General features: G+C 55.3%; 1 protein-coding gene and 1 long non-coding RNA gene across 3 annotated transcripts in view; both read right to left on the reverse strand.

Annotated features, from left to right (window-relative positions):
- The window catches only part of LOC123032709, a 29,518-nt gene extending 12,929 nt beyond the window's left edge, over window positions 1-16,589 (reverse strand). Inside the window, exon 1 of the long non-coding RNA XR_006416524.1 lies at window positions 16,563-16,589. This is a non-coding gene — a long non-coding RNA (uncharacterized LOC123032709). The remainder of the gene's footprint in view (window positions 1-16,562) is intronic.
- Window positions 16,590-17,286: 697 nt separating this feature from the next.
- FRMD8 (FERM domain containing 8) lies at window positions 17,287-26,344 on the reverse strand. Of its 2 annotated transcripts, XR_006416489.1 has the most exons (11): window positions 25,507-26,344; window positions 24,783-24,950; window positions 23,247-23,348; window positions 23,076-23,134; window positions 22,138-22,304; window positions 21,448-21,669; window positions 21,060-21,183; window positions 20,779-20,922; window positions 20,092-20,299; window positions 18,215-19,199; window positions 17,287-17,916 (listed from the first exon to the last, which is right to left on the reverse strand). XR_006416489.1 is itself a non-coding variant. In XM_044448347.1 (10 exons), the coding sequence occupies exons 1-10, from the start codon at window positions 25,586-25,588 to the stop codon at window positions 19,081-19,083; spliced, it is 1,395 nt and encodes a 464-aa protein (XP_044304282.1). In that variant the 5' UTR covers window positions 25,589-26,344; the 3' UTR covers window positions 17,995-19,080. The 2 variants fall into 2 exon arrangements, 1 of the variants encoding a protein (XP_044304282.1); XM_044448347.1 differs by lacking the exon at window positions 17,287-17,916 and having other exon boundaries at window positions 17,995-19,199.
- Between the last annotated feature and the right edge of the window lie 784 nt (window positions 26,345-27,128).

Below are 27,128 nucleotides of genomic sequence, written 5' to 3' on the forward strand. Positions count from 1 at the left end.
CCCCCAAGAAAGGAGCCCCTGGACTAATACGGCCGTGGAAGAAGAGCGCAGAGAGTGTCCGCTAGGCTTCGGTTACCAACTACAGAGAGGTTTACGGTCTTCTCTGGCTTCCCCTTCGTGCGTGCCCCAGCGGGGATCCCGGCTCCTTCTAAAGCTACGCTTCTTCCCGAGCATCCTCTTGCTCAGCCATCCTCTTGCCTCGCGTTCCTTCACCACTTCGCACCGGCTCCTCGCACGCCTGTCTTCCTAGCTTCGCCACCGTGCCCAACGCCACCGCTCGAGCCGGCTGCTTAGAGGCCCTGGCTGCAGTCCTCTGGCGGCCGCGCAGCCAGGCAAGGCTCTCGGGCGCCTCCTGCCTTCCCACCACATCCCTGAGCAACAGCTACACCAAGTCCTCAGAGACGCTACCACAAGATGGCCGCACGCCCTTCCCCGCCACGCATCCTGGCTGGCTCGAGCGCAGCACTCAGGATGGTGAGCCTTTCGCAGGGTCCTTTCTTGCCTCCTCCGTCCTAATCCTGCACATGCACCAGAGCCGAGTGAAAGGTCTGTCTTCTGCCTTGCCCTTTTCCTGGATCCTCTTCTACCTTCTCTCTTCTACTTTCTCTCTTCTACCTTCGCTCTTCTACCTTCGCTCTTCTACCCTTCTCTCTTCTATGTCTTGCCTCTGCCGAAGTCTTCCCAATCCTGCTTCTCTAGCTTCAGCAACAAACTAAGCCTTTCTTTTCTACGAAATGCTTTCTCTAAGTTGCCTTTGAAACAAAAGCCTTCCATTTTCTCTGCTTGAAGCAGATTCTTCCATTTTCTCTGCTTGAAGCAGATTCTTCCATTTTCTCTGCTTGAAGCAGATTCTTCCTTCCATTTTCTCTGCCTGAAGCAGACTTCAGAGACATCTAACTTTTCAGTATATTTTATCCAAAACTATTCTTCACTTAGTTTGAGCTTCTTTTTATTCTTTTTGAAATTCCTACTTCTATCTTCTGTTATTCTCTTGTTTTTCCTGTCTTCAATCGTTTTTTTCATTTTGTTGATTATCTTAAAAATCTTCAACTTAGTATCTTTTTTTTCTCCTTTATCTTTCTGCTTTAAGTTTTTCTATGTTTAAGTTTTTCTTTTCAGCTTGGCTGTTTTTTCTTTTGTGGTCTTTTAGTAAGCCCACTGTTTGTCAACAAAACTATTTCCTCCCTGTTTTTATTAATTCTTCCTTCTTCTCTTTCCTTTCAGTATCCTTTTAATTTGTAATTATTGCCTCTCCTAGTGCCTTTAAAAAGGAAACGCCTATTTAGGTTTATCTTTCCTTTGTTGTTAGAAACTATATTTAATATTTCAGTAAAGTCCTCTTGCTTTACCGGAATAAATATTAGCTATAGTTTTTAACAGAAGTCTAGCTCTTATTAATTTTCCTTTTTAATCCTATGTTTAGCAGATCCCCAGCTGCAGTCTCCTACCCTCTATCTCTCTCTCTCTCTCTCCCCCTACAGCTCTGACAAAGGAGGGGGAACCGCCAGTATTTATAGGCAGGATGCCCCACGGTGCTGGAATGTGCCCGGCTCCTTCCGCCAGTGACGTCACACAATATAGTCCCTGGCAGCCCGAATCCGAGCCACACAAACGTGCTGCTTTTCAAAGCTGGCCCGTGGCAGTGCCGCTGGGGGAAATTAGCATTCCCGTCACCTGCAAGCATGTTCTAGAAGCGAGGAAGGGCGTTTCGTCCTGTTCCCCGAATTCTGTCCGTGCTCCCGCCAAGTGCCCCCTTCGCCCGCCCTGCCACACCCAGAAGGGCGCAGTTAATGGCCTGTGGGCTCAACCGGATAAGTGGCGTGTCCCTCCCAGGCCATGCAGCCTGGGGGGCTCATGCGGGGAGCGGTGGGCCCTTTTTCCGTCTGAGCTTGCCCAGCATTGCAGCTTTAAGCAGCGAGCAAGAGACCTGCCGGACCGAGGAGCCTCCCCCAGCTTCCGCCCCGATCCTGGAGACTGCACACTGCCGCATCGGCTAGCAGCCATGGATGCCCCCTTTGGGATTCCCAGATCCCTTTCAAGCTCACTTAAATGGGTAGCCGCCCTCGTCGCACACGAGGCAGCGAGTCCTGAATTTTAATGACATGCTGCATGCACTTCCTTCTGGTTGCCCGGAATCTTCTCTGGATCGTCAGGGAGAGAGAACCGTCCACTCTCTTACCAGGCTGCATTTCAGGCACCTCACTCATGCCCTTTCGTCACGCATTCATTTATTCAGCTTGTACCTCGTCCTATACATAAAAAGTCTCAGGACGGTCCGACAAGAAAGGCCCAGCAAAATACCTGATCGAGGCCCTACTGAAATAAAAACTGAGCCTTAAAATCATGGGGAAATGAAAAGGTTTTGGCCTGGTGCTGAAGAGAGCAAAGTGTCGGTGCCACGCACACCCCTCGGGCACATCTCCAAACAACCAGCCCCAGGTGTCCCAGGGAGAAGGCATTTGGGTCGCCCGTTCCTGCAGGGTCAGTTGCTGTCGTGGTGTGCCACCAGGTGCCTCCGACTTACGATGACCCCGTGAATGGAAGCACCCCCAAATGCCCCCTCCAGGACAGCCCCGCTCGGCTCTTGCAAACTCCGGGCGCCTTGGCGGAGTCCCCCATCTCATGTTCGGCCTTCCTTCCGTTGGCTCAAATGCAGCCTAGCAACTGTCGGGATGGGGTGAGCACAGCGCATGGGATGGCTCGGGGGGGGGGCGGTGCCGAGCTGGGCTACTTGTTGACTGTGTCGGGAGGTGGTGCCTCAGCACGGGGCTCTTAATGATTAACATGCAGGGAGGGGTGGAAGCTCGTCAGCTCTTGCGCCTGAATCGAACTCTTGCATACCCAGCGATCGTGTTCGGCCCCCTCCTCGTTCAAGGACAGGCTGGACATGCGCATGGCGGGCACGTCATGAGCGCGGCCGGCTGGAGCCGAGGGTCAGGCCAGATGGCCCGGGAGGCCCCTCCAGACTCGCTCTGTCCCTGTGTTTCTCTGTTGACTTGAATCCTCTCAGGAAGGAACTCCGGGGTATTTTTGCGTAACGCTTTACTTCTTCTGCCGTCAGCTTTCCCCGGAAGAGCGGTCTTCTCCAGGAAGCCTTCTCACGATGTGCCCAGCATACGACGGCCCCGGCCCTGTCATTCTGGCTTCCCAGGGATGCTCTGGCTCATCCTTCTGCTGCGCCAGCGTGTTAGAAACAGGGAAACCTGGAAACCGCGCGAGGCAGAAGGGGCCTCCGGGGCCATCCAGTCTGACCCCCGGCTCCGGCCGGCTCTGCTCACGACACGCCCGCCAAGCGCACGGCCAGCGGGTTCAGCGCCCTCCTCCTGCACCGTGTCCCAAAGGCATCGCTTTTCTCCCGGCCCCCTTCCTTCCCTGTCCAGGTTTCCCCTCCCTCTTTTGAGGAGCTTCCACTGTAGGAAGGGTGGCGCCTGTGAGTTTTCCCAGTAATGGGACACCCCGTGCGGTGGTTTTCCGGGGAGAATTCGGGCTGTGGGGCCGTTGCCAGGTGTGGCCCGCGGGCGCCCGCAGTTCCCAGGCAGCGGGGCCGCCGCGAAGCAAGCGCCGCAGGGGCCGCTGGGAAGGGGGCGCCGCGTGCGTTCGCCCAGCGTCCCGCCGCCGCGCAAGCGGAGGGGGCGGCGCGGGCCGCACGCAGCGCGGAGGGATCCCAAACGTGAGCGGCCGGGGCGCGCGCCTGTGCCGCGGCAGCGCCTCTCCCTCGTCGATGGGCGGGGGAGCGCGGCCAGCCGGTTCTATCCGGCTCGCTCCGCTCCCAGCCAGCCTGGCGCGCCGCCCGCGACGTGCCGCAGTGGCTCAGTGCGCATGCGCAGAGGCGCAGCGCTCCCCCTCCCCCTTGCTTGCAGGCCGTGCAAACGCGCAGCCCTTTGAGCGGGTGCGGGGCGCACTGAGGGGCTTCGCTATTACACCAGGGAAAGGGCTGGAAGGAGGATTTAGGTGTCGAAATGCGTTCAGATCTTTTCGCAAACGGGGGGAAGCGGACCTCGCTTGCGCTGGAGGATGTTGGGGGGCGTGCGCATGCGGTTTGCTCGCTCGGCCGTGGGCAGAGCCTGCCTTGCAGAAGTTGTTGCCCTGCCGTTAGCTTTGCAGCAAAGCGAAACGTCTGCAGTGCTATAAAAAAAGGGTAAAGGCACCATCCTGCATATCTTTAGCCAAAAAAAAAAAAAAAAAGGCATCCGGGGATTTGAAGGCCTTCCCCCACCCTCTCCAAACACGCGTCGAATTGGGCTCGCAATTTATTACAGCAGAAACGTCTGTCTGCTTCCCACTGCCCCTCTGCTGTGTCTTCACAACAACCCTGTGAGGTAGGCTAGACAGAGGTGGCATGCCCGTGATCCACACGGCTGAGTTTTGGACCTGAGTGCATTCGTAGGATCTTCCTTGTCACCTGTCCTGGCAAGCTTGCCCCCTCCCTGGGATGCGAAGACCCACCTGGGGAGATGCAGGCAACCCAGCGAACGGCCCGGGGTCCCTCTGAGCTACCTGGCGGGGCAGGTGCAAGGTAAGCTGGAGGGATGCCGCAGGCCCCCTGCGCTTGCTGGGGGGGAGCTGCAAGGCCCCCACAGCGGGAGAGGACGAGGCCCGGGGAATGGGGGCGCCACCCCGGGGCTGTGATGGCTCCTTGGGCCCCAAGCTGCAGTCAAGGGGAATTTCCGGAGGCCAGTTCTTCAAGCCAGGAGGGGATCTGATCAAGGGCCTCCCCGTTCGTGTCCGATGCCAGAGGGGTGGGGGAACGCTGAACTCCAGTCCCCATCAGCCTCGCCTAGCATGGGAAGGGTCAAGAATGGTGGCCACTGGATGGGCCCCATTTCCCCACCCTTCCAGCCTAGCCCTCTATCGAGAGGGGTCACGCAAGCCATCCAGGCCAATCCTCGGCCGAACTGGCCGCGGCAACCGACCGGCAGCCGCTCGGCAGGGTCTCCAGCAGAAGAGGCGCCCTTTCCCTCATTTGCCTGATCCACACCAGGGTCTGGAACCGGGGCCTCTGCAAGCGAAGGGGGTGCTGCACCACAGAGCCGAGCCCTCGTGTTATTCTGGAGTCCCTAGTGCTGGAACTTTTCCTTAATACTGAATAGCTTAATTGGTCGCCTTTTCTCCCCCCCCCCCCCCGCCCCATACCACAGGGCAGTGGCCAGTAGAGCAGAAAGACCGGGGCAGGAAGAGTTCTCATTTCCAACCGTTGCAATTTATCTCTTAAAAGGCTCGTCATTTTCTGCTGTGTTTCATTTCGCTCTCCCCTCCCTGCCATACACCAAAGAGCCTCAAAAATAGAGCTTTGTTATTCATAAGGAAGAATGCTTAATGACGCAGCAAGACAGCAACGCTTCCTCTAATACCCAGCACAGCTCCGTTTGGAAACAAAACAAGGACGCACAGAAACAGGGTTGCATGTATCCTTGGGGGATATGTGTCGGGGGAGGAACTCCCCTAACTAGGCAGAAGTATAGATTGTGAATTAAAACACACTTCTTTTTACTAGTGTTTGAGGGCCTGGAAGGGTGTTCAGCTATGCTCAGAGTTGCAGTTCCGTCAACTGCAAAATGAGCCATAAAATGGACGACAAGTTCAGTGACGAAAGATGTGAAACTTGGCCGTGTCGCAGCTTGGTGCCCGAGGACCATCTCTTGACCAAAGCACAGGAAGTATTGCAGCAATCCTATGCCGATTAAGGCAGAAAAATTCCCACGGTGGGTGTTCCAACGTCTTTCTATCTAAAATGTGCATAAGATGATGCCCTTAAGGTTGGACTGGCTGAAATTATTTTCTAAACCGTTGTTAGACAGCTGTTGTGGTTAGACCCTGTGACAGCGATGCATTGTTCCTCAAATTTGTATACCCTGGAGATTTTTTTTTCAGATGAAAGTAGAAACCCTTTTGCATGGAGGGGGAAAGGGGAAAGATGGGAACCTGAGTCCCGGGCAGATGGTTCAACATGGCCTAATTCAGCCTTCTCCAACCCTGTGCCTTCCAGACGTGTGGACTGCAACAGCTCTGGTTCCCAGTCAATGGTCCTGGTGGGTGGGAGTTCCCGGAGCAGTGGTCCAGATGCCTCCGAAGACCACCAGGTTGGGGAAGGCTGGCTCGATTCACGGTTCAGCTGAATCAGACCAGTGAGTGGGTTTGTGGCAGTAGCGAGGCCCGTCTGTTTATCCATGCCACTTTTGATGGGCCCAGATCCCTCAGTGGGGCTGGTGGCTGAGTGGGGACGAGAGACCAGATCTCCTGCGTCCCAGGACGGCACCCCAACATCGTTTTTGGAGCCAAGCAGCAAACCTCTGGGGGATCCAGACAAAGTCTGCAAGAACCCCGGAAACATCAGACACCCATGAAGACAAAATCCACGCCAACTTGGCCATCATGGCATGATGAAAAGGGCACAAGGACTCGGCCCTCAGGACGCAACAAAGCAGCCTTGGAAGAAGGGATGGCCTGTGCAACCAACCAGAAATCCCCAAATCTTTTGAGTGGAGCTACGAAGCAAGCTCTCTGCCCCTCGCATTCTTTGGATAATCCTCCAGTCTCCAGCCTCCCCGGCCTCCTGCAACAGGATGCCATCCAAATTTGTTAGAGCCTGAACTGGTAACATTCCCAACGAGCCAGGCCCAAAAACGGGGATGGGAGTTGTACCCCGTGGGCGGGGGAAGCCTTCATAGTGTTCCCATTCCAGGCAGAGTTTAGAAGACTGAATGCAGCCTTTGTCCAACTGAGAAAAAGGGACACCTACATTAGCCCCTGGTCTTCCTGGGCTGGTACAGCAGTTGGGGTTCAGGCAGCAGATTAACTCACATTCGGGGGAGGGTTGTTGTTAAAAGGGTTGTCGTGCGTCTGAACGCAGTTGCGCTAGCGAGCCATGGCTTGCTAACCGCAAAGAACCTATGGAAGGTGCAAGCTTGCGAATGCTGGGTTGTGGTCCCAATTTGCATGCTGGAGACGGGGCCGCAATCTCACAGTGGGTCTCCCAAGCACGCGTGCTTAGAATTGGTCTGGAAACCCTATGAGACTCTCCTAGATATTCACATTCTATGTGAAACGGCACGTGTGTTTTTCAAAATAAAACACAGCTGAAGTTGCGTCACACTGTTTCTCGCAGGGGGTGTGGAGCATCGAGCTCGCAGGGCGAGGTTCAGGCTGAGCAAGAGCCTTGAAGCAGGGCCGATGCAGGATTCGCCGTGGGGCCTCTCTCGGGCACATCCCAGCCTTCTCCGGCCTTGGCACCTTCCCGATGTGCCGGGTTCGACTCCCCATCCTGGGTCGTCATCCGACATATCTAGAAGGCACCACCAGCTCGACGAAGGCCGCCTCGTTCTGCTCCCCCCTCTTGCCGTCAGCACAAAAACATCCAGAGTGCAGAGCCGGATCTTCTTTTCTTCCTCCCTCGCCAAAGCCAGAGCGCAGTGGAATTTTCCCAGAGCAGGGCTTACGGGGGCGTCCGCGGAAGCCGTGCCTTTGTTTTCTTCTCGGGTTCCTGACTCACCAGTCTTCCGATTGGAGCGGCCCTGGGGCTGGTGCCGCAGCAGGATTGGCTGCGCCACTGTTGCGAGGCCAGAAAGTGCTTGCTCGCTTCGTTTTCCTCTTGCTGGGGCCGTGGGGCGGCATGTCCCGGGGCTGGCCGCCTGGGAGGCCTGCGCAGTGAACCGTGGCACAACCATCGCGGCGTTGCATAATGGCTCCTTTATAAAGGAAGCCGGGACAGGGCAGCCCGATTCCTTCGAGGCGAACAGATACAAGCGTGTCCTCGGGTGTCAGAGGCAGCGTGCCTCTGGAGTCCTGTCACTGGGGACGATGGGTGAGGTGGGGTTGGCACGCTCCTGCCCTACTTGTGCATTTCCCATGGGCAGCTGCTCGGCTGGGAACTGGACTCGGTGGACTGTCCGATCCAGCAGATCTGTTCTTGCGCAGTGTGCCACCAAAATGGCATGTTAAATATTGGTGGGTTTTATGCCTGAAGGCGCAGTCGTCTGCGAAGTTGGGCAGAGAGGTGTCCTGCAAGGCCCTTGGATTTTTTTGCAGGAGATTTTTCTGGCTCAGCTTGGGCCCCAAACTGCCCTTGTAGCTTAGACAGAAACGGCCCCCCTTGGCTCACTGGGGGGTCCTGACAGCCATACAATTCTTTTCTCCCTAACGATGCACTGGACTGCAGCCTGACTTTCTAATCGAAAGTGAACAAGCTGGATAAATTCATGGGAAAGAAAGCCCTAAATCCAAAACCCACAGTGGGCAATCCCTTTATAAGGAATAAGGCAAAGCTCCTCAAAGGGCACGCCAGCATTTCTGTTTGCCGAAGGCACCGAGCTTGCTGCTAGGCAAGCTGTTCGGCCCTTTTCCTTTCCTTTCCAAGGTGCAACAACAAGCAAATCCGCCCCAGAGAGGGAACAGGTTGTCTCCAGCAAAGGAGCACAGGAAGGATGAGTCACGAACCTAAAATAGCTCCCCGCTCCTCACGCGCCGCCGAGCCAGATCCTGCTGCAGTGCGGGAGGAAGGGCGCTGCCCACCGGCAACGCAGAGCAGCGGGAAGGAGGCCGGGCGATGCTTGCAGGCAGCAAAGCATCTTGCGTGCGGCGGGAGAGGAATGGTTGGGGGCTCGTGCAGCTCCCAGTGGGCACCGGGGCTCCATGCAGCCACCAGCCCTCCCAGTAAAGGCTGAGGAGCCTTCGCCCCATGATCAGGCCGTGATTATTCCGGAACTTTTCCCGGCAAGGTATTCAGGGCAGCTCACGCTTCCTCTCCATTTGTCTTTGCAGCGACCCTGCGAGGTAGGGTAGACCGAGAGCCTGTGACTGGTGTGATGGCACCTAATACGCTTCCCAGCTGGGGACCAGAACGTGGGCCTCCTGAGTCCCAGCCCTACTCGGAGGGGCCTGCCCCACACTGGCTCGCTTCATCCCACTCCAATCCTGTCATTCTTCCAGGGGGGCCCTGCCAGACACACGTTTTATCCTCACAACAACCCTGTGAGGTAGGGAGGCTGAGAGTGCAGGGCGCATCCAAGGCCGCCCTGTGAGTTTTGCGGCTGAGGGCGTGAGGGGACGAGGGGAAAACCTGCCAATAGTCTGGTGCTCTCATTTCCCTACGGAGAGCCACTGGGCTCCCGTGGCCCGTGTGAGGGGAACACCGAATCTTTTCCTTGGAGCCCCGGATTTCTGGGAGGCCCACGGTTCTCGGGGGCTCCCGATCAGCTGCCGTTGGGCCCACATTTGCTTCCCCGCCTGCCGCCTCCTTCAAGGAGATTAAAATGGGAAACTGCGCATGCTTAGGGAGCCAACCAGTCCTGCTTGGCAAACCGATCCACTCGGGGCTTGTGTGCTCCAGAGTTTCCAGACAGAAGCAGCAGTGGTCAAGCACAGGGCGCAGTCTCAGGGCCGTGAAAGAAGAGAGCTGGGTGCTTCCCAAACACACGGCCGTTTCAAGGCCCTCCTGCTCCACCGCTGGTTTTTTCAGTCTCCCCAGCAGGGCCTTTAAATGGAAGCAGCAGCAGCAGCAGCTCCAGAGGCCTGCCTGCTTTCTCCCTGCTCGCCCTGTGCCACACCGGGGTGTTGGCATCGCTGGTTCCCAGTAGCGGGCGAGGCCTTCTGATAACCTTTGCCTGAGCCGCACGTTGCACCCGGGGCAGAAAAGCAGGAGGGGGGCTGCACCACCTCCGGGAAGAGCTAGCTCCTCGCCAGGAGGCTGTGATGGCGGCTCCTTTGAACTTTCCGTTTCAGCTATTTATGGCCCGGCGGCTCAGCTCCTGACAGATCACATGTCCAATGTTTGTGCAGCGGGTGCAGGATTCCAGGCTGTTTTCCCTTCCCAAAATACTCTTCAGCCGATGCAGGCGGCACAGCAGCTCTGTTATCTGCTTCAGATGCAACCTTTTGCAAGTTGAGACAACCAAAAGGCCTACAGCTCCCCGGGGCGTGCCACAAAGTCTCCTCTCCTGGCTTCAGTGAAGTCAGTAAGTCCAGGCAGTCGATGCCCTTAGGCTTATGAATTCTAAACAGACACACCACACAAGAAGGCGCAACACACAAGGGAACGGGAATGGGGAGGGCAGAGGAAAAACGAAGTCTTTCTGCAGTGTGGAGGGATGGTCATGCTTCCCCCTGCCCCAGCTTCTGTCGAAGTGCCCTGCTGGGTTTGCTGCAGGTGGTTACGTCTTAATATTTAAGGCCTCCAGATATGTTGTACTGCAACACCCATCATCCCCAGCCCGGCTTCAGTTGGATGGCACCTCAGTTTCCCCAGGGGAAGCAAGACATGGTTTGGGAGGAAAATAGCCCAGCGGATAGGTAATCACAAATTTGAATCAAGGGGGTAGTTACAGCATCGCCTTGGTCAGAGGGGTACAGAAGGCACCGTCAATCCATACACCCTTTCCATTTTGCAGGGCTTGGGTGCTATGCTTACTTGGAAGTAAGACGCATTGCTCTCAATGAGAATTATCTCTGAGTAGTCGTATAAAGGTTGCACTGTACCAGACAGCAAAAGGGAGATTTGTCCTAGAATTCTTGGACCTGATACCAATCTGAAAAAAATTGTCTAAATTGTAAATTGAGCTTGGAGCTTTGGAACAGTGTTTGAGCAGTGCAAACATTTACTAATGATATGGATAATAAAGCCATTTTAACATATTACAAGAATATCGATTCTGAAGAGCAAGATTTCATTTGAGTGGTTGGAAAAACTCCTTTTGCTGGCTTATAGATGGAATGAGTCCGTATTTGAGGTTGTCTGTCTTTTTATCTGAAGAATTTCTTTTGCCTAATGGTATTGTGTTGGGTTAGTTCAATTATATTGAAAAGACATGTAGGGAAGCACAAAGCAGGAAGCCCGAATGTATGGATGGAAAATCAAGGTAGAGAGATTTCAGTGCATAGATGGGAGTGTTTTGTTGTGTGTGCTTTTTGACAGACCACAGCAACGGTTTTTGCCTTGTTAAGAGTTGCTGCCTGGCATGTTCCCAGTGTCTCTGCATTATTTCAGCCTGTTACTTTTGCTAAGCACGCTGAGTACTGTAAACCCAGGATGTCTGAAACAGCAGATTAATCAGGGAAATATTCTTTGACATGACAGAACCAGATACACCAGGGTGAGCAGTCCAGCTTCATATTAATCATGTTGCTTTTTAAAAAATGGTTTGGAAGCTACTGGCATTTCCTGGTATCCGCTTTATTATTAGAAAGGAGGGTTAACACAAGGACTTTAAGAACTGACTCTTCAGACACATGTTGTATTTTTACACACCAGTGAAAAATGCATCACATTTTAATACCATTTCTTGGTGTACCAGAAAAGTTTCCTATAGCTTTTCCCTGCTCTCTGTCCCTAAAACTTTCATGAATCCTCCACCGATGATAGAAAAATAGATGTGTATGTGTCATAAGTTCATTGATGACTCAAGAGGCATTTTGCAGGCCAAAAATACCCAAAGCAGCTGAGCTTAAAGTTTTTCAAGCCTGTAGGAGTATTGAAATATCACAATGTTTAATTTAAGGTCAATCTTTTCATTTGTTTGTTGATTTAAGTCACTGGAGATTGTCACTTGTTACTTAAGAAAACATCCTTGATTTATTGAAAGAGACCTGCACTATTGTAACATCCAGCTAGTCTGAAAAAAACAATTTATCTTTGGAGAAAACAAAGCTGAACGGAGGTTGCTACTTCCGTAACCATCTAGTTTAATTTAGCATCTATTCTTAGAATCTGTTCCTTGGAATCGTGGATTATGCTCAATTATACCTTGGGCACGTGGCCTGGAAAAAAATCCCATACAATTAATAAGGAAATTGTCATTGTCCCGATTATTGCCCTTGTCCCTATTGTTATTACTGAAGCAAAACAGAGGTTGGCCACACTTTATTAAAGAACAATGAGAACATACACAATGGAAAGAAGCACCTACGATATACACAGGAAAAACATTTTTGTTGCTGCTGAAAAGATTTTGAGTTTTCCTTACAACAGCTCTCTATCTCTGAATGCCTTGCATGTGGCCCGGTGATTAAGATCTCTTAAAAAATCTACCTTGGCCCCAAGGTCACTGATCTGTCATGCTCAAACCTTGCAGCATAAAAATGACCGGGATTCATAAAGCATGAATCCTGTTAGACTAGTTCATTTGTGAGCGCATCTAGCATAACCCATAATTAAGATTAATGATTCTGGTTAGCTTGACAAGGAAATTGGCAATTAGGGATTATGCTAGAAGTGTAACCTGATCCATGTCTACTCAGAGCAAGACCTACTGAATTTAATGAGCTTACTCTGGGGGAACTGTTGTCAAAAAAAGCTAAACCTTGTTTTGCCATCCACATCTCCAAACGGATGACCAACGGACCGGGGTTGGCTGCTTAAAGCCTCTATTAAAAAAAACATCACAATTTCCAGAATGAGCAATTTCATATGACAAAGCTGGAGAGAAGCAATTTGCTTAAGGTTTTTAAGTTAAGGTTATTGGAGTTGTTTTATCAGGGGCCAGGAAGAAGGGCTTCTGATCTAGACAGCACATTGGTGCAACCTCACTCATGCTGAGTCAGAAAAATGTCTTACAACAATGAATTGTTTCATTTTTTAAAAATCCTACGTTCATAGGGATGTGCCCTAAACTTTCTTTACCAGCTTGGTCTTTTTTTCCAGCAACCCTTTGAAAAACTTCAGTCATTTCAACACACAATTTCAGCGCATTAGGAAGTAAACACCTATCCTTCAAATCTAATCAGCTGGATATTTGCACTGTCTGGGCGACTGGGTGCCCCTGAAGGTGTTGAAATAAAGCCAGCTTGATTTGCCACTTTCTAAAAACCTACCTATCTTTATTTGCTCACTGCACCCTCCATATATAAATAATGGAGTGTGTTACAAACTCGGTCCAGTTAATAGAAGTGTAGCATGTTATTTTTAGCAAAATGTGCCCGTCTTTATGCACACCAGGAACTAACCCACCAGACGCCTGCTCAGTTTTAAAAGGATATTGCCAGTTTGTCTATACATCCACAAACTATTATTACAACTCAAATGTAGGGTCTGCATTTTGTGCCCGTGATGCATGTCTGATTTTGGCATGTGGAGGTGTCAGCATTGCTGTTTGTGGGTTAAACACAATGTGGCATTCTGCGTGAGTTGCTGGACCTACAAACTTGAGGAGATCAAGGTCAAATTTGAGGTTTAACTGTCCCCCATATTCCCAAAGAAGGACAGCAAAATCAGCCTATTATGTTGGTTTCTTTATCTGGAATCTTGTTTAACGATTAAGCAAATAATGTCTTTTGCTTTGGGAAAAACACTGGGGGTTCACCAGCATCCAAGACATCATAGCCCCCGATTCAGTGCTAAGAATTCAGCAATGGAGGAGTGAAGCTGGGTTTGGTTTGGTTTGGGTTTTTGGATGACCATGGAGGTAGAAAACCTAACATCCGAAGTATATTTGGAGACCCCAGATAAAATGCCAATGTTTTGCTTTCGGTGCCTGCTAAAAGCATTCTTATTTAAACACACCTTCCCAGGCTGACCATCTGAGGCTTTCTTGGCTTAACCTGATTTTAATGATTGTAATGCCGCATGTTGATTCTTCCCCTTTCTTTCTCTTCATGGGTCATCGCTTGGGAATTTTGCCAGATACAGAGCAGTAAACAAAGGCAGGGCAGCTTCAAATAGTGGCCAGATCATCTCCATCGACCAACCCACCCCTGTTTCTGGCACGTTTTGCTCTATTTCATCCCATCTCCACCCCCAGTTCACTGCCTTGATCTGCCTCATAGCAGCAAGCGGAAAACATTCCTTTGTTGGAAGGCGCGATCAGTCTTTTTCACCAGCCGGCCAAAAGCCAAAGTCCTTTCCCTTCGGGTGCCACATTCACGCCCTGCTTGTGCGGCAGGGCAGTTTTGTTCCTAGGAGAAGGCCGGCAAACACCGAGTGCTCTTCTCTGCTCCATCACTGTATTTTGGGTGCACTTGGGTATGGAGTGTCCTGGCAGATCCTTATTGCAATTACAGGAATGTGTCCAGGCCGTGAGAGCAGAAACTCGGGAAGGCAAATCTTTCCTTCTGTTTCTTCCAATTTTACGGAGCAGACTGAAATGAACATTAAGGTAGCCTGTTCTTTAAGCCCCAAGCGTATCCCCAGCGCCTCACACGGCTTGCGAAAAGGGGCCAGGCCTTGCGCATGGGGGCGGGAGAGAAAAGGGGCCAGGCCTTGCGCATGGGGGCGGGAGAAGCGACTGAGGACGGGGCGTGCCTGGGAGCTTCAAAGCCTGCAAGGCCCGGGGTGTGCTGGGACTGCCTTGTAAAAAGGCTCTCAAGCAGAGGTGGCCGGAACGCCACTGTCCCCTCGCTGCCTCTCTCCCCCCTGCCCGCCCCCCACAACTTCTTTTCGGGGCTCCCCACTGACCATCTCTTCTGAGAACGCGGTTCAGTCGTGGCGGGGAGTTGGGGGCTGGTCACACCCAGCTGGAACCGTGCTCTGCAGTGGATTTTATTTTTTAAAACTAGGGTGTCACCCTCGTCCGGAGGAGGCAGCGAGAAAAGCCCGGGGCCTTGTGCCCACCAGGAAATCCAGGCAGCGCCTGCAAACCTTCCGAAAGATGCGAGTCACTAGGGCGCCCCCCCCCCCCCGAACTGTGTGGTCTGGGGTTGCTGGTGCTGCATGCATGCTGAGATGCCAGAGGGCCCAGCCGCCTCACTCCAGCGTTCCCTTACCCGTCGCCTGCAAGCAACCGGGAGACGAAGACAGAAGGGGTGCAAGAGAACAGGGCCGTCTTTCAGACCAGGGAATGACCTTCCAGGAAGCCTCGCCATCTGGAAGAGAAAACCGCGAGAGGTTCCGCGCGCCCCCCACAGCCTGCCTCCCCACACGCCACCAGCCAACCCCCTCCTATCTGCGGCTACTGCCGGGGGGGGGGGGTTCTAGAAATGCACCTTCCCTCTGTCCTACCAACACCCTTCCACACGCCCTGCCTTCCCCGCTCCTCCCGGGAGGGGCTGTACCACATGGCAAGTGCCTTTTCCTTGCTGCCCAGCAAAGAGGTCTGATGCTCTCCCGCGACTCCCTTCCCCGCCTCCCGGCCCACCCAGGGAGGGTCTCGGGAGCCTTGGTTCCCATGGCCACCCCTGCGGCCCCCTCCCCTGCAATGCCTCGCAGCGGCCGCTCCCCCCTTTATGAAGGCCTAAACTGGCCGCCACACTTCCAAGCAGCCCACCTGGATCTCTCCGCCGCAGCACGGAGGCAGTGGGGAAAATAGTCCCCTCGTACTTTCTGCACCACCGCGGGCTTGCCACCTGTTCTCCAGGTGGAAAAATAATTTCATATTCTGTATTAAAACACACCGGTCCTTTTCAGGTTATTCCCTGATCCTGCCTGGCTGCCCTTTTAAAGATAAAAAGTTTCTATTTTGAGCTGCCACAGCACTTGGTTATTATGAGATCAACATTCTCTGGACATCTCTTTGCCTTGTTTCTTTGTTTCTAGCTGTGCTTTAAAATGTTTCAACCCTGTTTCCAGTTCTCTGACTTTATTGCAAAATGCACAGAGGTGGGTATCTTATCAGAAGTTGGTTCTAATGTAAACTTGGATACATTTTGTGCAGCTGCAAAAGAAAAAAGGTAAGGATGGAAACGTGAGTTTTTGTGCACATGCAGACACAAACTTTCATCTTTTTATTGTTTTCTGTTGGAAAAATTCAGGGAGGTGTCCTTGCTTGGGTGATGGGGCAAAGTGTAGAGTTCTGTACTGGGAAAAAAAATCCAAAAAGGACCATGCAAAATAATGCATATGCTTTGAATTGTCTTTGTGTCCGTCTTTAAAAGAATCTCTCTCTGAAGGATGCATCATGCAAGGGCTGGCAAGGAGGGCGGCTTGTCTGTTTGCCCTGCTTATTTTCGCTTTTGCTCAGAGTTATCAGGCATCAGTTATCGGTCGTGAACACGGTGGCCTTGTGTTTTCTTTTACGGACAGTCCTCTATTTGAAGGTGTCTTCTATTCTGTGTGTTCTGCTGTCCCTCTCCGGCTCTAAGCTGCAAGGCCCTGCATTTCATCTATAAAACCTATTTTAAGAAGGTGCATCTATACATGAAAAATAGCAAATGCTGCAGAAGTGCGTGTTCCTGGGTGCTTTGAATATGGCTACTCTCGCTGGAAAGCGTGGGATGACAGAGAGGAATCCCAGCGCTGCCCCCACGAATTCGGCACAGTCCGAATTCAGCACCCCATACACCCCACGGGCTGCCCAGACACTCGTCCTGGACGAGCAATGCAAACACACCGCCGGCACATGCGCGTTTCCGCCGGGCCTCTCTCCACCCCACCCAGCACTCTGGCTGTTGCGTAGCACCGAAATCGGAGCCTGGCTGTGCAAGGCCACACCTGCCTGGCCGAGCGGAGGCAGGCTGGAATTTTCCATTCCTCTTGTGCTCGGCTGGCATGGCATGCTAAGCCAGCCCAGTGGGCTCAGCATCCTGGGCCACCCCCTTCTTCCTTGGAGGGGCTGGGCAAGCAGAGCCTGCTGGAGCCTCTGGGAAGCCTCCGGGCCTCGGCAGAGCGCCTGAACCAGAGAGGGAGGGACACGCTGAGCCACGGTCGAGCCAGGACGTCACGAACCAGGGATGGCGAACCTTTTAGAGGCCGAGTGCCCACATTGCAACCCAAAACCCACCTAGGGACCGCAAAGTGCCAACACCGCAATGCAACCTGAAAACTAAGGATTTACTTTAGAAAAAACAACTCGCCCCCAGTCCATCTGAAGTTCTGAGAAAGCCGTCCTTGAGTAGCTCTTTCTGCGCATCTCAACTTTTCTGCCCCTTCTAAACACGTTCCAACCATCAGAACCATGCCAGGACACCTCGTTTTTCTAACCCTAACCCTACCCTGGCGCTCACCCCTAACCCTAATATAGGGGTAAAGTTCCATGGAAAAGAGGGCGATTCTGAAAAAGCTGTTCTTGAGTAGCTTTTTCTGCACAGCTCATCATTTCTGCCCCTGCTAAGCACATTCCAACCACCAAAATCATGCCGGGGCACCTTATGCAGAAAAAGGAAGAGGAGAGGGCCATTTCAGGTTGGATCTGGGAAGGCAACCTGGAACCATTCCTGAGAAACCGAGTCGCATTCCAGTAACATCCCATGCACAGAATTCCGGGTCTTCCTCGAACCTGTGCAGCCTGCTTTGTTGGGTCGCCGGCTCCCAACTGGGCAGGGGACAGTTCAGCAGAGCCTCTGTGCTCAGGCTGCACCAGCCTCCCATCGTTCAGGCTCTGGCAAGAAGAAATCAAAGCGCAAAGACTTAAAAGATGCAACGCACAGTGAAATTCATGGTCTTTATTGCTATGAGCAATGCCCTCTGCAGTGTGGCTGAGAGTCCGCTTCACTGAGATTAGGAAAAGGCACTTTGGAAAGTGTTGCTTCGGGGTGGCCCAGGGAGAGCACTTTCTGGAAATCGAGACAAACTCAACGAAAGGGGTGCTTGTTAATCCGGTGCATCGTTTTTTGACAGCATCATTGTCCGAGTAGTGTCCCGGGTGCAGAGGTCCAGCACCAGAGGGGAATGCAAAGGTTTGGACCCGACTGTGAAAGACGTGATTAAAAATCTCCAGCAATGCTTTTCAGGTTGTGGGGGTGGAAGGAGAGGGTTGGCGTGAAAAAACAGAGTGCACAAGGGGCAGTTGGCAGCATTACAGGTCCAGAAAGAAGAGCCGGTGCCTTCTTAGGTTCACAGGGCGCCCACTGCTCAGGAAGAGCTCTTTGGACGTCAGCAAACTGCCAAAAACTGAAGCATAGCACATGCATGCTAAGAAACTGCCCCTGCTTATGGCAGAGCCTATCCCAGTGCAGAACAAATCAACTCAAGGAATTCCTTGTGGAGTTTTCCCAGTAGCCCATTTCATGGAGGTTGAGGAGGGGAGATGCCGATTTCTCTGACTGTAGCAGAGAATCCTGCAGAAAGCACACAATTCTGGGATATACATAAAAAGTGGCAAAGGGTGTGCAGCGTGATTCCCCCCCCCCCCCCCCCCCACGGCAAACACAGATGTGGCCTTCTCAGAGACAGCCAAACAGAAATAATAAAAAGTGGGGAAACAGCTCAATTCTACCCATGGATTGCATGACTCTTAGAAGAACATGGCTTAAAGACCCAAGGACACAATCCAGGGCAGGTGTAGGCAGGAAAAATGGCCCCAGCCACCCCTCGGATCCAGCACCCAGCCCTGCAAACCATCTCACTCCTGGATACCTGTTTACAGAGGCCCTCTAGGCGGGCTCTGGCTGCCGCAAGGGAGCAGAACAGGAAAAATACGAACATTAGGGGCTGCGCGGAGGTGCGTCCAGGAAGCGCAACCCGGTGCTTTCACAGGCAAACGTTTCTCTCAGCCTCCAAACAGCCTTCCGGAGGCTCCTGCAGCAAAGCAAAGTTTTATTTCCCCACCACCATTTATTAAAAAATATCTCTTTTAATGAGAAACCCCAAAATTCACAGCATTTCCCCTCTTGGTCCCTCGTCACTAAGCTGCATGTGAGGAAGACTATGTTTCCTTGGTGGCAGGAAAATCGCTTGCTAGAGCCAACAAGCAGCTGACCTGCGAAACAGGCTCTAAGTGCAAGAGGTGGGCATACCAAAGGGAGAGGCTGCGCCTGGGGCAGGTTTCCCCACGGGGTGCGGCTCAGCTTTTCCCCTTCCGGCACTGCCAGGGGAAGATTCCTCCACAGGTCCTGGGATGCGGTTTGGCTCCAGGAAGACGCTGGCGAGGAGAGGCTGGGCTGGAGACGAAGGGGCATTTGGCCGCTCTGGGGAAAGGGCAGTCCAGCACCTGGAGGCAGGGCGACGAGGGAGGGGAAGCGGCGCAGATCCCTGAAGCACCTTCTGTGCACGCCAGAAACGATCCGCCGGGGGATCCCAGTGACGTGTGATGAGGCACGTTCCTCTCATCCAAGCTGCAGCCCACCGGGGGCAAGAGCCAGGCTGAACAACAACAGCACAGCAGACTGGAGACGAACGGGAGGGCAGGTGGGAGACGGTGGAGGAGACCCGGGGGGAACCCAGCACACGCCCCCTTCTGCTCAGGTCGGCTGGTCCCGTCGATGCCCGCGGCTGGAAGGGGGTCACCCCTGCTCCAGGTTCTCTACCGCCCGCACTGCGGAGTAGGAGGTGGGAGCATTGGACAGCTGGCGGCCGAAGAAGGAGGTTGTCCGGCGCGGCTTCACCCTCTTGATGTCCTTCCCTGGAGCAAGAGGGAGACAGCGGCAAAGCTAGGACTCAGGACCGGCTGCTCTGGGTCTGGATCAGACCATCTGCTCCAGCATCTAAGCAGCAGGGCAGACAGACAGCTGCTTTCTCTGGTGTTCTGTGCCCTCCAAGGTAGACTGCCCCTGCCTGGGGAGGTCCCAGTAGGGCTCCCATGGCGAATAGTGATCAGCAGGCCTCCCCGAGGAGAAGGCGGGGGTGCAGCTCAGGAGCTGCTCTGCATGGGAAGGTCCCTGGTTCGATGACCAGAATCACCAGGTGGGATGAGGAAGGAATCCTGCCTGGAAGCAGCTGCTGCCAGTCCGTGATGGCAGTACTGGGCCAGATGGACCAAGAATGGAGCTGAGCGACAGAGCCCTGGCAGCGCAGCAGGGTTGTCCGCAACACGCTCCCTGCTCGTCTTTTCTTAAGGGATCCAAGGCAGCAGGGCTGGGAAAGGACCTGTCTGGACCCTCGGAGCGATGCTGCCGGCAGGGCGGGCCCTGTAAAGCGAGACGGGCATGCAGCTGGAGCAAGTTTCCCGAGTTGTGCGGGAGGAGCCGTAAGTCAAGGCAGAACTCTTGCTCAGGATGTGGAATGTCCTGGTTCTTTCCTTGGTACCTCTAGGGAAGGCTGGAAAAATTCCTGCCTAAAAGCGTAGTGAGCTGCTGCCGCTGCCCGCCTGTGTCAGCAATATTGGGTCGGATGGACCAAGGGTCTGGACCCGGGCTGGCAGCTTCGATCTTTGCTGGAACAAATCAAGGGCACACGAATCCCAGCATCCTGTTCCCAGCAGAGCTGCACAAGAGGCCCCGAAAGGGATGGTCCCTCCCCAACTGGAATTCATGCTGCCGCTCTTGACCCCTGCCGGCCTCTCCGTGCCAACGCACCGTCCTCAATGTAGTCAATGGTGGAAAGGTGTTGGATGCGGCTGCGAAGGACACTGTTCTGGCGCTGCAGTTTGGGGCGCTGCCTGTCAGACGGGGGATGCTGGGCCTCAGAGGACGGGGCTGCACCGGCAGCGGGGTCGTGCTCCATCCCCTCGGCAGCCGCGTTCAGCTCGATGCAGAATTCGATCAGCCCGCTCATCAGTTCAGCCTGGAGGGGGAGAAGGAGCAGCCCTGGGTGTTCCCTCCCCGACCACGAGCCAAGCAGGTCCCCCGGGACAGTCTGGATCAAGGAACTGGAGATGTGGAAGGACTGGCCACACCCTTGGGAATCACAGACACTCGAGGCAAGAGATGCACCATGTTTAAGAAAAGTCGTGCTTGTTGGGGCCACGTCCTGAAGGATCCCCTCCCACCACCAGCCAACTCAGCAGGCTACACAGATTGAGAAGCGGAGCCACGCCACTAGTTCTGCTGAAAGGCGTGACTACTTTTCCTCTTCCCTCCCCAGATATTTTTCCTTGCAAGCCGTGCCTTTTGAGATTAGAAGCTCGTGACTTTCTGTTCCAGCGGCTCCTTTTGGGCTGAGGACTGGGGTAAACAGACTCTTTGACAGAGATAAGTAAATACTCCAAGCCACACTGGGAGCTGAACCCGGCAAAGCACATGGCTGGGATGGCTGGCACCCACCTGCTTAGAGTAGACCTTGAGCAACTTGTTGACTGGGATGCCTTCGTTCTCCCCGTCAAACTCCAGCCAGAGGATGTGCTCCTCTTCACTGGGGAACGTGTGATCCCAGGACAGCTCCTGGAAGCGCAGGCCTAGCAAAACATGCTGCCGGAGAGAGAGAAGCAGCCGCTGTCGGTGTTACTGGGACGCGGCTTTTGCCTCCCGCCAGACGCAGAGCTGAATGTCTCCAGGCCACCTCTGGAGTCAATCGTGCCACAGGCAGGCCCGGCCCTCCCGATTACCTTCTCCTTGCTGTCAATGATGTACACGCCCTCCAGGCTGATGGCGACCATCACGGCCTTGCGTCCGCCTCGGTGCAGCAGGCCCTGCGCCGGCTTCTCTATCTCCCCGGAGAAGAAGGCACATCTGGGGGGGGGGGGGGGAAGAGAGAAAGGGGGCATGCAGACCGTGCGCGAGCGGGGCAGCCAGCCAAGGGCGCCGCAGCTTGGAAGGAGCCGAGGCAGAACCTCCTGCAACCCGGCCTCCTCCGGGCGGGTTCTCTGGCTCCGTTCCCTGGCCGTGGGGGCGCAAGGGGCTGTTTGCGCCCTGGCTCCGCCGCCCTGCCTCTCGTCCGCACCCCTTGTGCACGCTTTGCCCCTGGATCCAGCCCCCCCACCCACCCCCACCTACCCGTAGTAAGGCAGTTCGTGGCACTTCTGCAGGTAAGCGCGGTACAGCTTGGGCAGGGGCAGGGGGGCTTCGCAGGCGCCCTCCTCCGGCACCCCCCGGAAGGCGCGCAGCAGGCCCTGTTCGTCGGCGGGGGGGCGGGCACCCCCACGCCTCCACAGGGCCGCGAGCAGCCCGTGTCCTCTCCGGCACAGGTGGGCAGGCAGGAAGGAGTCCAGCCGCTCCCTGGAAGAAGAGCTGCCCTTAGAGGAATGATCCCGGCCCCTGTGGCGTCGACGGCACGGGGAACATGGGTGTGAGGGTGCTCTTGACCCCATCCCGCCTGTGGCTTTCCTGCAGGCGTCAGAGCGCTGGGCAAGGTGGGCCTTGGTTTGATCCTGCAGAATTCTCCTCAGGTTCTCCTCGCCCCACCTCTGGGCCACGCTTTACCCAGGGTGGGCAGAAGATAGTTCTCTGGATATTCTGGCCTTCAGCTCCCAGAAGGCCCTGCCCACAGGACCGGCAACCAGGAATGCTGGGAGTCGGAGTCCAGAACATCTGGCGGGCACCTCGTGGCTCTCAGAGGAGGCCATGCCTCGTAGCGCATGTGCCCCCACCAAGCCCTATCCAGGGCTGGGCCCACCACCCACAATGAAGACCCCTCGTCCAAGCCCCACGGATTCCAGGACCACAAACGGCCCACTCCCCACTTACTTTAAGAAGAAGGCCGTGTGCAGGTTTGGGTCGTAGGGGCCCAAGTTCACCCGGCAAACCAGGGCCCCCAGTGCCTCGCAGTCCACCAGGTCGAACGGATACCTCCCCTCCAGGATGTTGAACTTGGCCTCCTCGTACAAGAGCCGCAGAATGTCCTCGTCCTGGATCTTGGGGCGCCGGGAAGGAAGGAAAGAAGGACACACAAAGCAAACGGCATCAGGATCCGGAAAGGGATACCCAGAGGAGCGGAAGAGGAATCGTTTCCTGCCGTAATCCTCTCCTGCCTCCAGGAAGAACGTCTCCTGGGCACACCCTGTGAGGGACGCAGGGCCGAGGAGCCCGGCAGGGCTAAGGTCGCTGGCGTGAGCACCTTTAACGGCCACGCTGCAGCTCTCGCAAAACGGTCCGTGTCGAGAGAGAGCGCTTGGAAGTCTGCCTGGGAGTCCTCCGTGCTGCACCCATTTGTGACGAGTCCTTGGGGCAGTCGAGTGGCAATTCCACCTCCTTTGTGCTCCAAATCCTTTTGCACGCGCAGCCGTGTGACAGAGGCCAGGCTCACAAGGACGCTTCAGCGACGCGTCTGGACCAGCAGGGCTCCCGGCATTTGTGTCACCCCCTCACATTCCCTTCCTCCCCCAGAGCATAGCAATAATCCACAGCAATAATAATAAAGCGGAGGAGAAACGGATTTCCCACAACAATATCTTGCTCTCTGCCATCGTGCGAAGCATTTCAGCCTTGAATGGGCAATTCAGGCTTTTGCCTTTTACCAAATTTCATCTCCTGGTGAAGATGAAACGGGCAGGAGCGGCTTGTTGCGACCGTCGCCTGATGTTTCGGGGCTTTTCCAGGGGTTGCGGCTCTGTGGACTGTGCAACGAACTCGCGCACTTCCGAACTGACCACAAAGCCACCACACCTGTTTCCACACCGACTCACCTGCATTTCCTTCCTTTTTGAGAAGAAGATGTTTCTTCGGAACTGTAGCGAAGGCTCATCTACCAGAGAGAAAAAGAAGCAGGAGTGAGGCTGCCCGTCCAAGACTCCAGGGGAAGAACGGCAAGCCCCGGGACCGGGGGAGGAAGCCCGCGACTCCGCTCACTTCCACACCTTCGAGTATCTCATCTGAGGAGCAGCTGGTGAATCGGAAGAGCAGTTCCTGCCATTGCCGGCAGACCTTGTAGGGCTGGTGTTTCGGCTTCAGCTGCACTTCTGCAAGATGGAAAGAGCATAGAAACATGGAAACAGAGCGAGTCTGAAGGGTCCTCCGGGGCCATCTAGTCTGACCCCCGGCTCCAGCCAGCGCCACGTGCAAGTCCAGTCTGTCCTTTGCGGCTCACCCTCACCGTTGCGGCTTCAACCACCCCTGGGCAGAGAAACCCTTCCCGCCTCAGGGACGGTGTAGGCACCAGGAAGGGGCCAGACCCTCACGGCACAGGGAAGGTTTTGCTGTGCCTGGATCTTCCTCGTGCCGTCTTTCCCTGCCTCAGCCAGGTTTTCCTAACATGCCCCATGTTAAAGCTGCAAACAAGCAAAGCAAAAGTGACAAATCATTTTATAGGAAAGAGACACGCAGCCAGAGACTGGGATCTGTATTTTTCGAGTTCCAACCATCCCATCGTATCCTGGAATACAGGCTAAAGTGAAAATCGGCAGCAGGCAAGGCATAGTGAGCCGAGACCATGGAAAATCTAGTTCCAGGTGCTCCAAAGTCACGTCTGTTTCCCTGTCTTGCCCCATTTTAGGGTTTTGTGTGTGTGTGTGTGTGTGTGTGTGGTGGGGGGGTGTTCAGTGAAACCCTCAAAGCATTAACGAGAAGGCTGGCATGCTTCAAAGCAAAGTGTTCCCACCATCGTTATTCTGGGTCAAAAAGAGTGGATTTTGCAATTTGGAGCTCAGACTCCACTGAGGTTTTTGTCGCTTTTTCCTTTGGGAAATGACTCACTTGAGGCAACCGACTGAGGGGTCGACACGGAGCCCCCGTGGCCGCTGCTTTGTGAAAGACCTCGCGAGACAGCCACCGAACTCAAGACGTGCTCTGCAAGCCCCAAACTTTGGGAAGCTCCACTCTATTCTGACGCCAGGCCATAACCAAGGCGAGTATTTCCACACGCGATCCCAGCTCAGAGGGTACTGATAGTATTTTCCGCAACGCTATGAGTGTGCTTTGTTTTCCTTCAGTTTCAAGCTGCCTCGAACATTTGTTCGAAAGGAGGCCTGGAGAGATTCAGCAATGAAGAGAAAACGCAAGCAGAAGGGCTGGAATTCTGCACAAGGGGCCCCGAAAGACGACTTCCGTGAGCTGCCAGGGAAGGCGAAACGACAGCAAGCTGTCCCGAGAAGCCAGTGGCGGGTGGGTTAGAAAAACTTTTGAGAAACACACAAATAAATAATAAGTAAAACTACCATGCTGGCCCTCCCTCTCAGAGTTGTTGTGAAGACGGAAAAAGGGACGGCTCGCGTGCCCTTTGGGTCGGGGCTGATGGGAGCGATGGCCACGCTGGCGGGGCATTGCGGGAGCCCCCAGGGCCCGCCAGGCACCAGGGAGAGGCTCTGTGGCTGAGCGCGGGCGCTGCCTGCACGGTACAGCGGCAAAGAATCCGGTCCTCGCTCGGGGGCACTTTGGAGAGGGCCGAGCGGACTCACCGAGGAAGGGGGAAGCCAGCCACAGCGAGAATATCTCCAGAGCGCTTTCGGGCAGCCTCAAGGTAGCCAGCAGAATCCGGTGCAGCTCGTGGGCCGTGGCCGAGGGCAGGTTGTCCACGGTTAGCCGCACCACCGTGTCGTCGACGAGGTACACCAGGACGTCCTGGGCTGGAGCAGGGGAAAGGCCCAGAAGGGTAGAGCGGCCCCTCTTCCCCTGGATCATTTCCCCCCATTCCCTCCTGCAGCTGGGGAGGCCCTGACACCCCCTTTGCTGCGCAGGAAAGCAGGAGTCCCACTCGGGCCCCCGCTCCACATTTCTGAGCAGAGAACCCGATTCAGTCCAGGCTGAAGGCAAGGGACAGAACCGCTACCGACCAGAAGTGTGGCAGCTGGACGGGCAATGGGCAGGACTCAACGCTCTGAAGGACCTTTAAGGGCCCAGCTTCCCAGTTTCTGCTCCTTCCAGCACCAATTCGAGACATTTTTCTTATTATCGCATTGCCTTTTCCCTCCTTGCAAGGAACCCGCAGAGGCTCACAAGTTCTCCTCCTCTCCAGTCTGCCCTCATAGCAACAACCCTGTGAGGTAGGCCGGGCCGAGTGAGTGCCTGGCTCAAACCTGCTCCGTGGGTTTCTTGAGGACTAGAGCCGGGCCAGCACTTTTAACCACAACACCCCCCAGCCCCCAGCCCCCCCGAGCTGCCCTGTCCCTGCTTGGCACTTACTTCGGGGGCCGGCGGAGGAGATGCTGCTGCGCTCCACGCGCTCGCCCATGCCCAGAGGCACGGCAAGCCTGTCCCCCTCCATCTGCAGAGACAACACGGTCACGGGTCTGGGCGCCTTGGCTGAGCTCCGCTGGGGGTCCGACTGCCGGTATTTTAAGTGCACAGGGATCTGAAAGGCCACGGCGAGCCAGTCCAGCTGACTCCGCACCCCTTCCTCCTCGTCTGTTTACTGATGTGCGTCGCCCGGCAAGTAAAGCACCACGCGTGTGCAGGAGGGGATTATGGGAGCCGTAGTCCAGCACCTCTGCAGAGCGCTGGGCTGGAGACCGATCTTGCCGAGACGGACAGAAGTCCCCCAGGGTGCCAGCCCTCCCTCAGGACTGGAACTGGTCGCTTCTGGTTTTCCGCCAGTGAGCAGCTGGTGTCCCCCAAAGCAGAAGGCAAGATTCTAGTCCTCCATGGTTCTGAACACAGGGATGATTTAAACGGGAACGCTGGCAGTTGCCCAACAGAGGTGGCCGAGGGGCCATCCAGCCCCCCGTTGTCCCCACGGGCTGGCAGCTGCAGCCCTCCCCACTCTGAGATGTGCCTCCCTGGACATCTTTCTGAAACTAAGATGGCTCCCACTGCTTCATCGAGGCCTCCTCCTCCTCTCAGGTCCTGGGTGGCTTAGATCCACCTCTCCCTTCCTCCTCCCATTCCTGGCCCCGAACTTTGCTCTCCGGCGTTGTGGGGCCAAAGTCTTCTGCTCCCTTCAGACAAACCTGCCTCCTCTCTTATCATCCACCTGCGCAAATATTTTTGCAGTGGGTAGGGAGGGGGACGGGCCGATTCCTGGTGTCTTCATCCGGGGCGAGAAAGGGGGCAGACCCTGTGATCGCCCAGGTGGGACTGAGCCAGTTCCTGCCTTCCACGGGGGCGGGGGGGGGGGGTCTCCACATGGAGCCCACCTGGCGCTCACAAGAGGTTCCAGGTTGGGTACCGCAGCATCGCCAGGTAGAACGGGGGGGGGGGGTCCTGCATCTCCACTGAAGCTGAGGTGCCAGGTGGGTGCCTTTCCCCAGGACCCCCCAAAGAGCACACCGTTGCGCGGACAGAGTACTTGGGCCCTGCCCGAGGGGCTTGGCTTGCTCCAGGCAGAGCTGTGCCCCCCGAAGGATGCGTCCCGCGCACGGGGCTCCATCTTTTGCCCCCGCAGGTGCCCCGCCGGCTTTTCCCGGCGTTGGCCAGGGCCGGTTCCCGCCTGGCGTCCCGTTTCACGCGCCTGCACCGCCTCCTGCTCCACTCGACCCGGGCCGCGTTCTTCCTAGAGGTTCGCTGGGGACTGACAGACACGGGCCACCCCCTCCCCCCCCTGCTCTGCGCCCCCTTCAGCCCCCCCGCCCCCCCCCCCGGAAGAAGGCGGAGAAGGCGCCTCCCGTGGCCTGGCGCTCTCCCTTCCCCTCCCTGCGCTCCCTCCCGCGCGGGCTCCGCGTTTCGCACTGCAAGCGCTTCGGGGCAGAGGTCCGAGCGGGCTCGGCGGCCTCGTCTCTCCGGCGGCCTCCTTAGTTCGAGGGAACGTCGCATGTCCGGTCCGGGCCGCGTTCCCAGGGGCGGAAGCAGGCGCAGGCGGCGCGGGGGGG

This window comes from Varanus komodoensis, unplaced genomic scaffold (assembly GCF_004798865.1).
Source record: "Varanus komodoensis strain SLA01 unplaced genomic scaffold, ASM479886v1 scaffold55, whole genome shotgun sequence".
NCBI classification, from domain to species: Eukaryota; Metazoa; Chordata; class Lepidosauria; order Squamata; family Varanidae; genus Varanus; species Varanus komodoensis.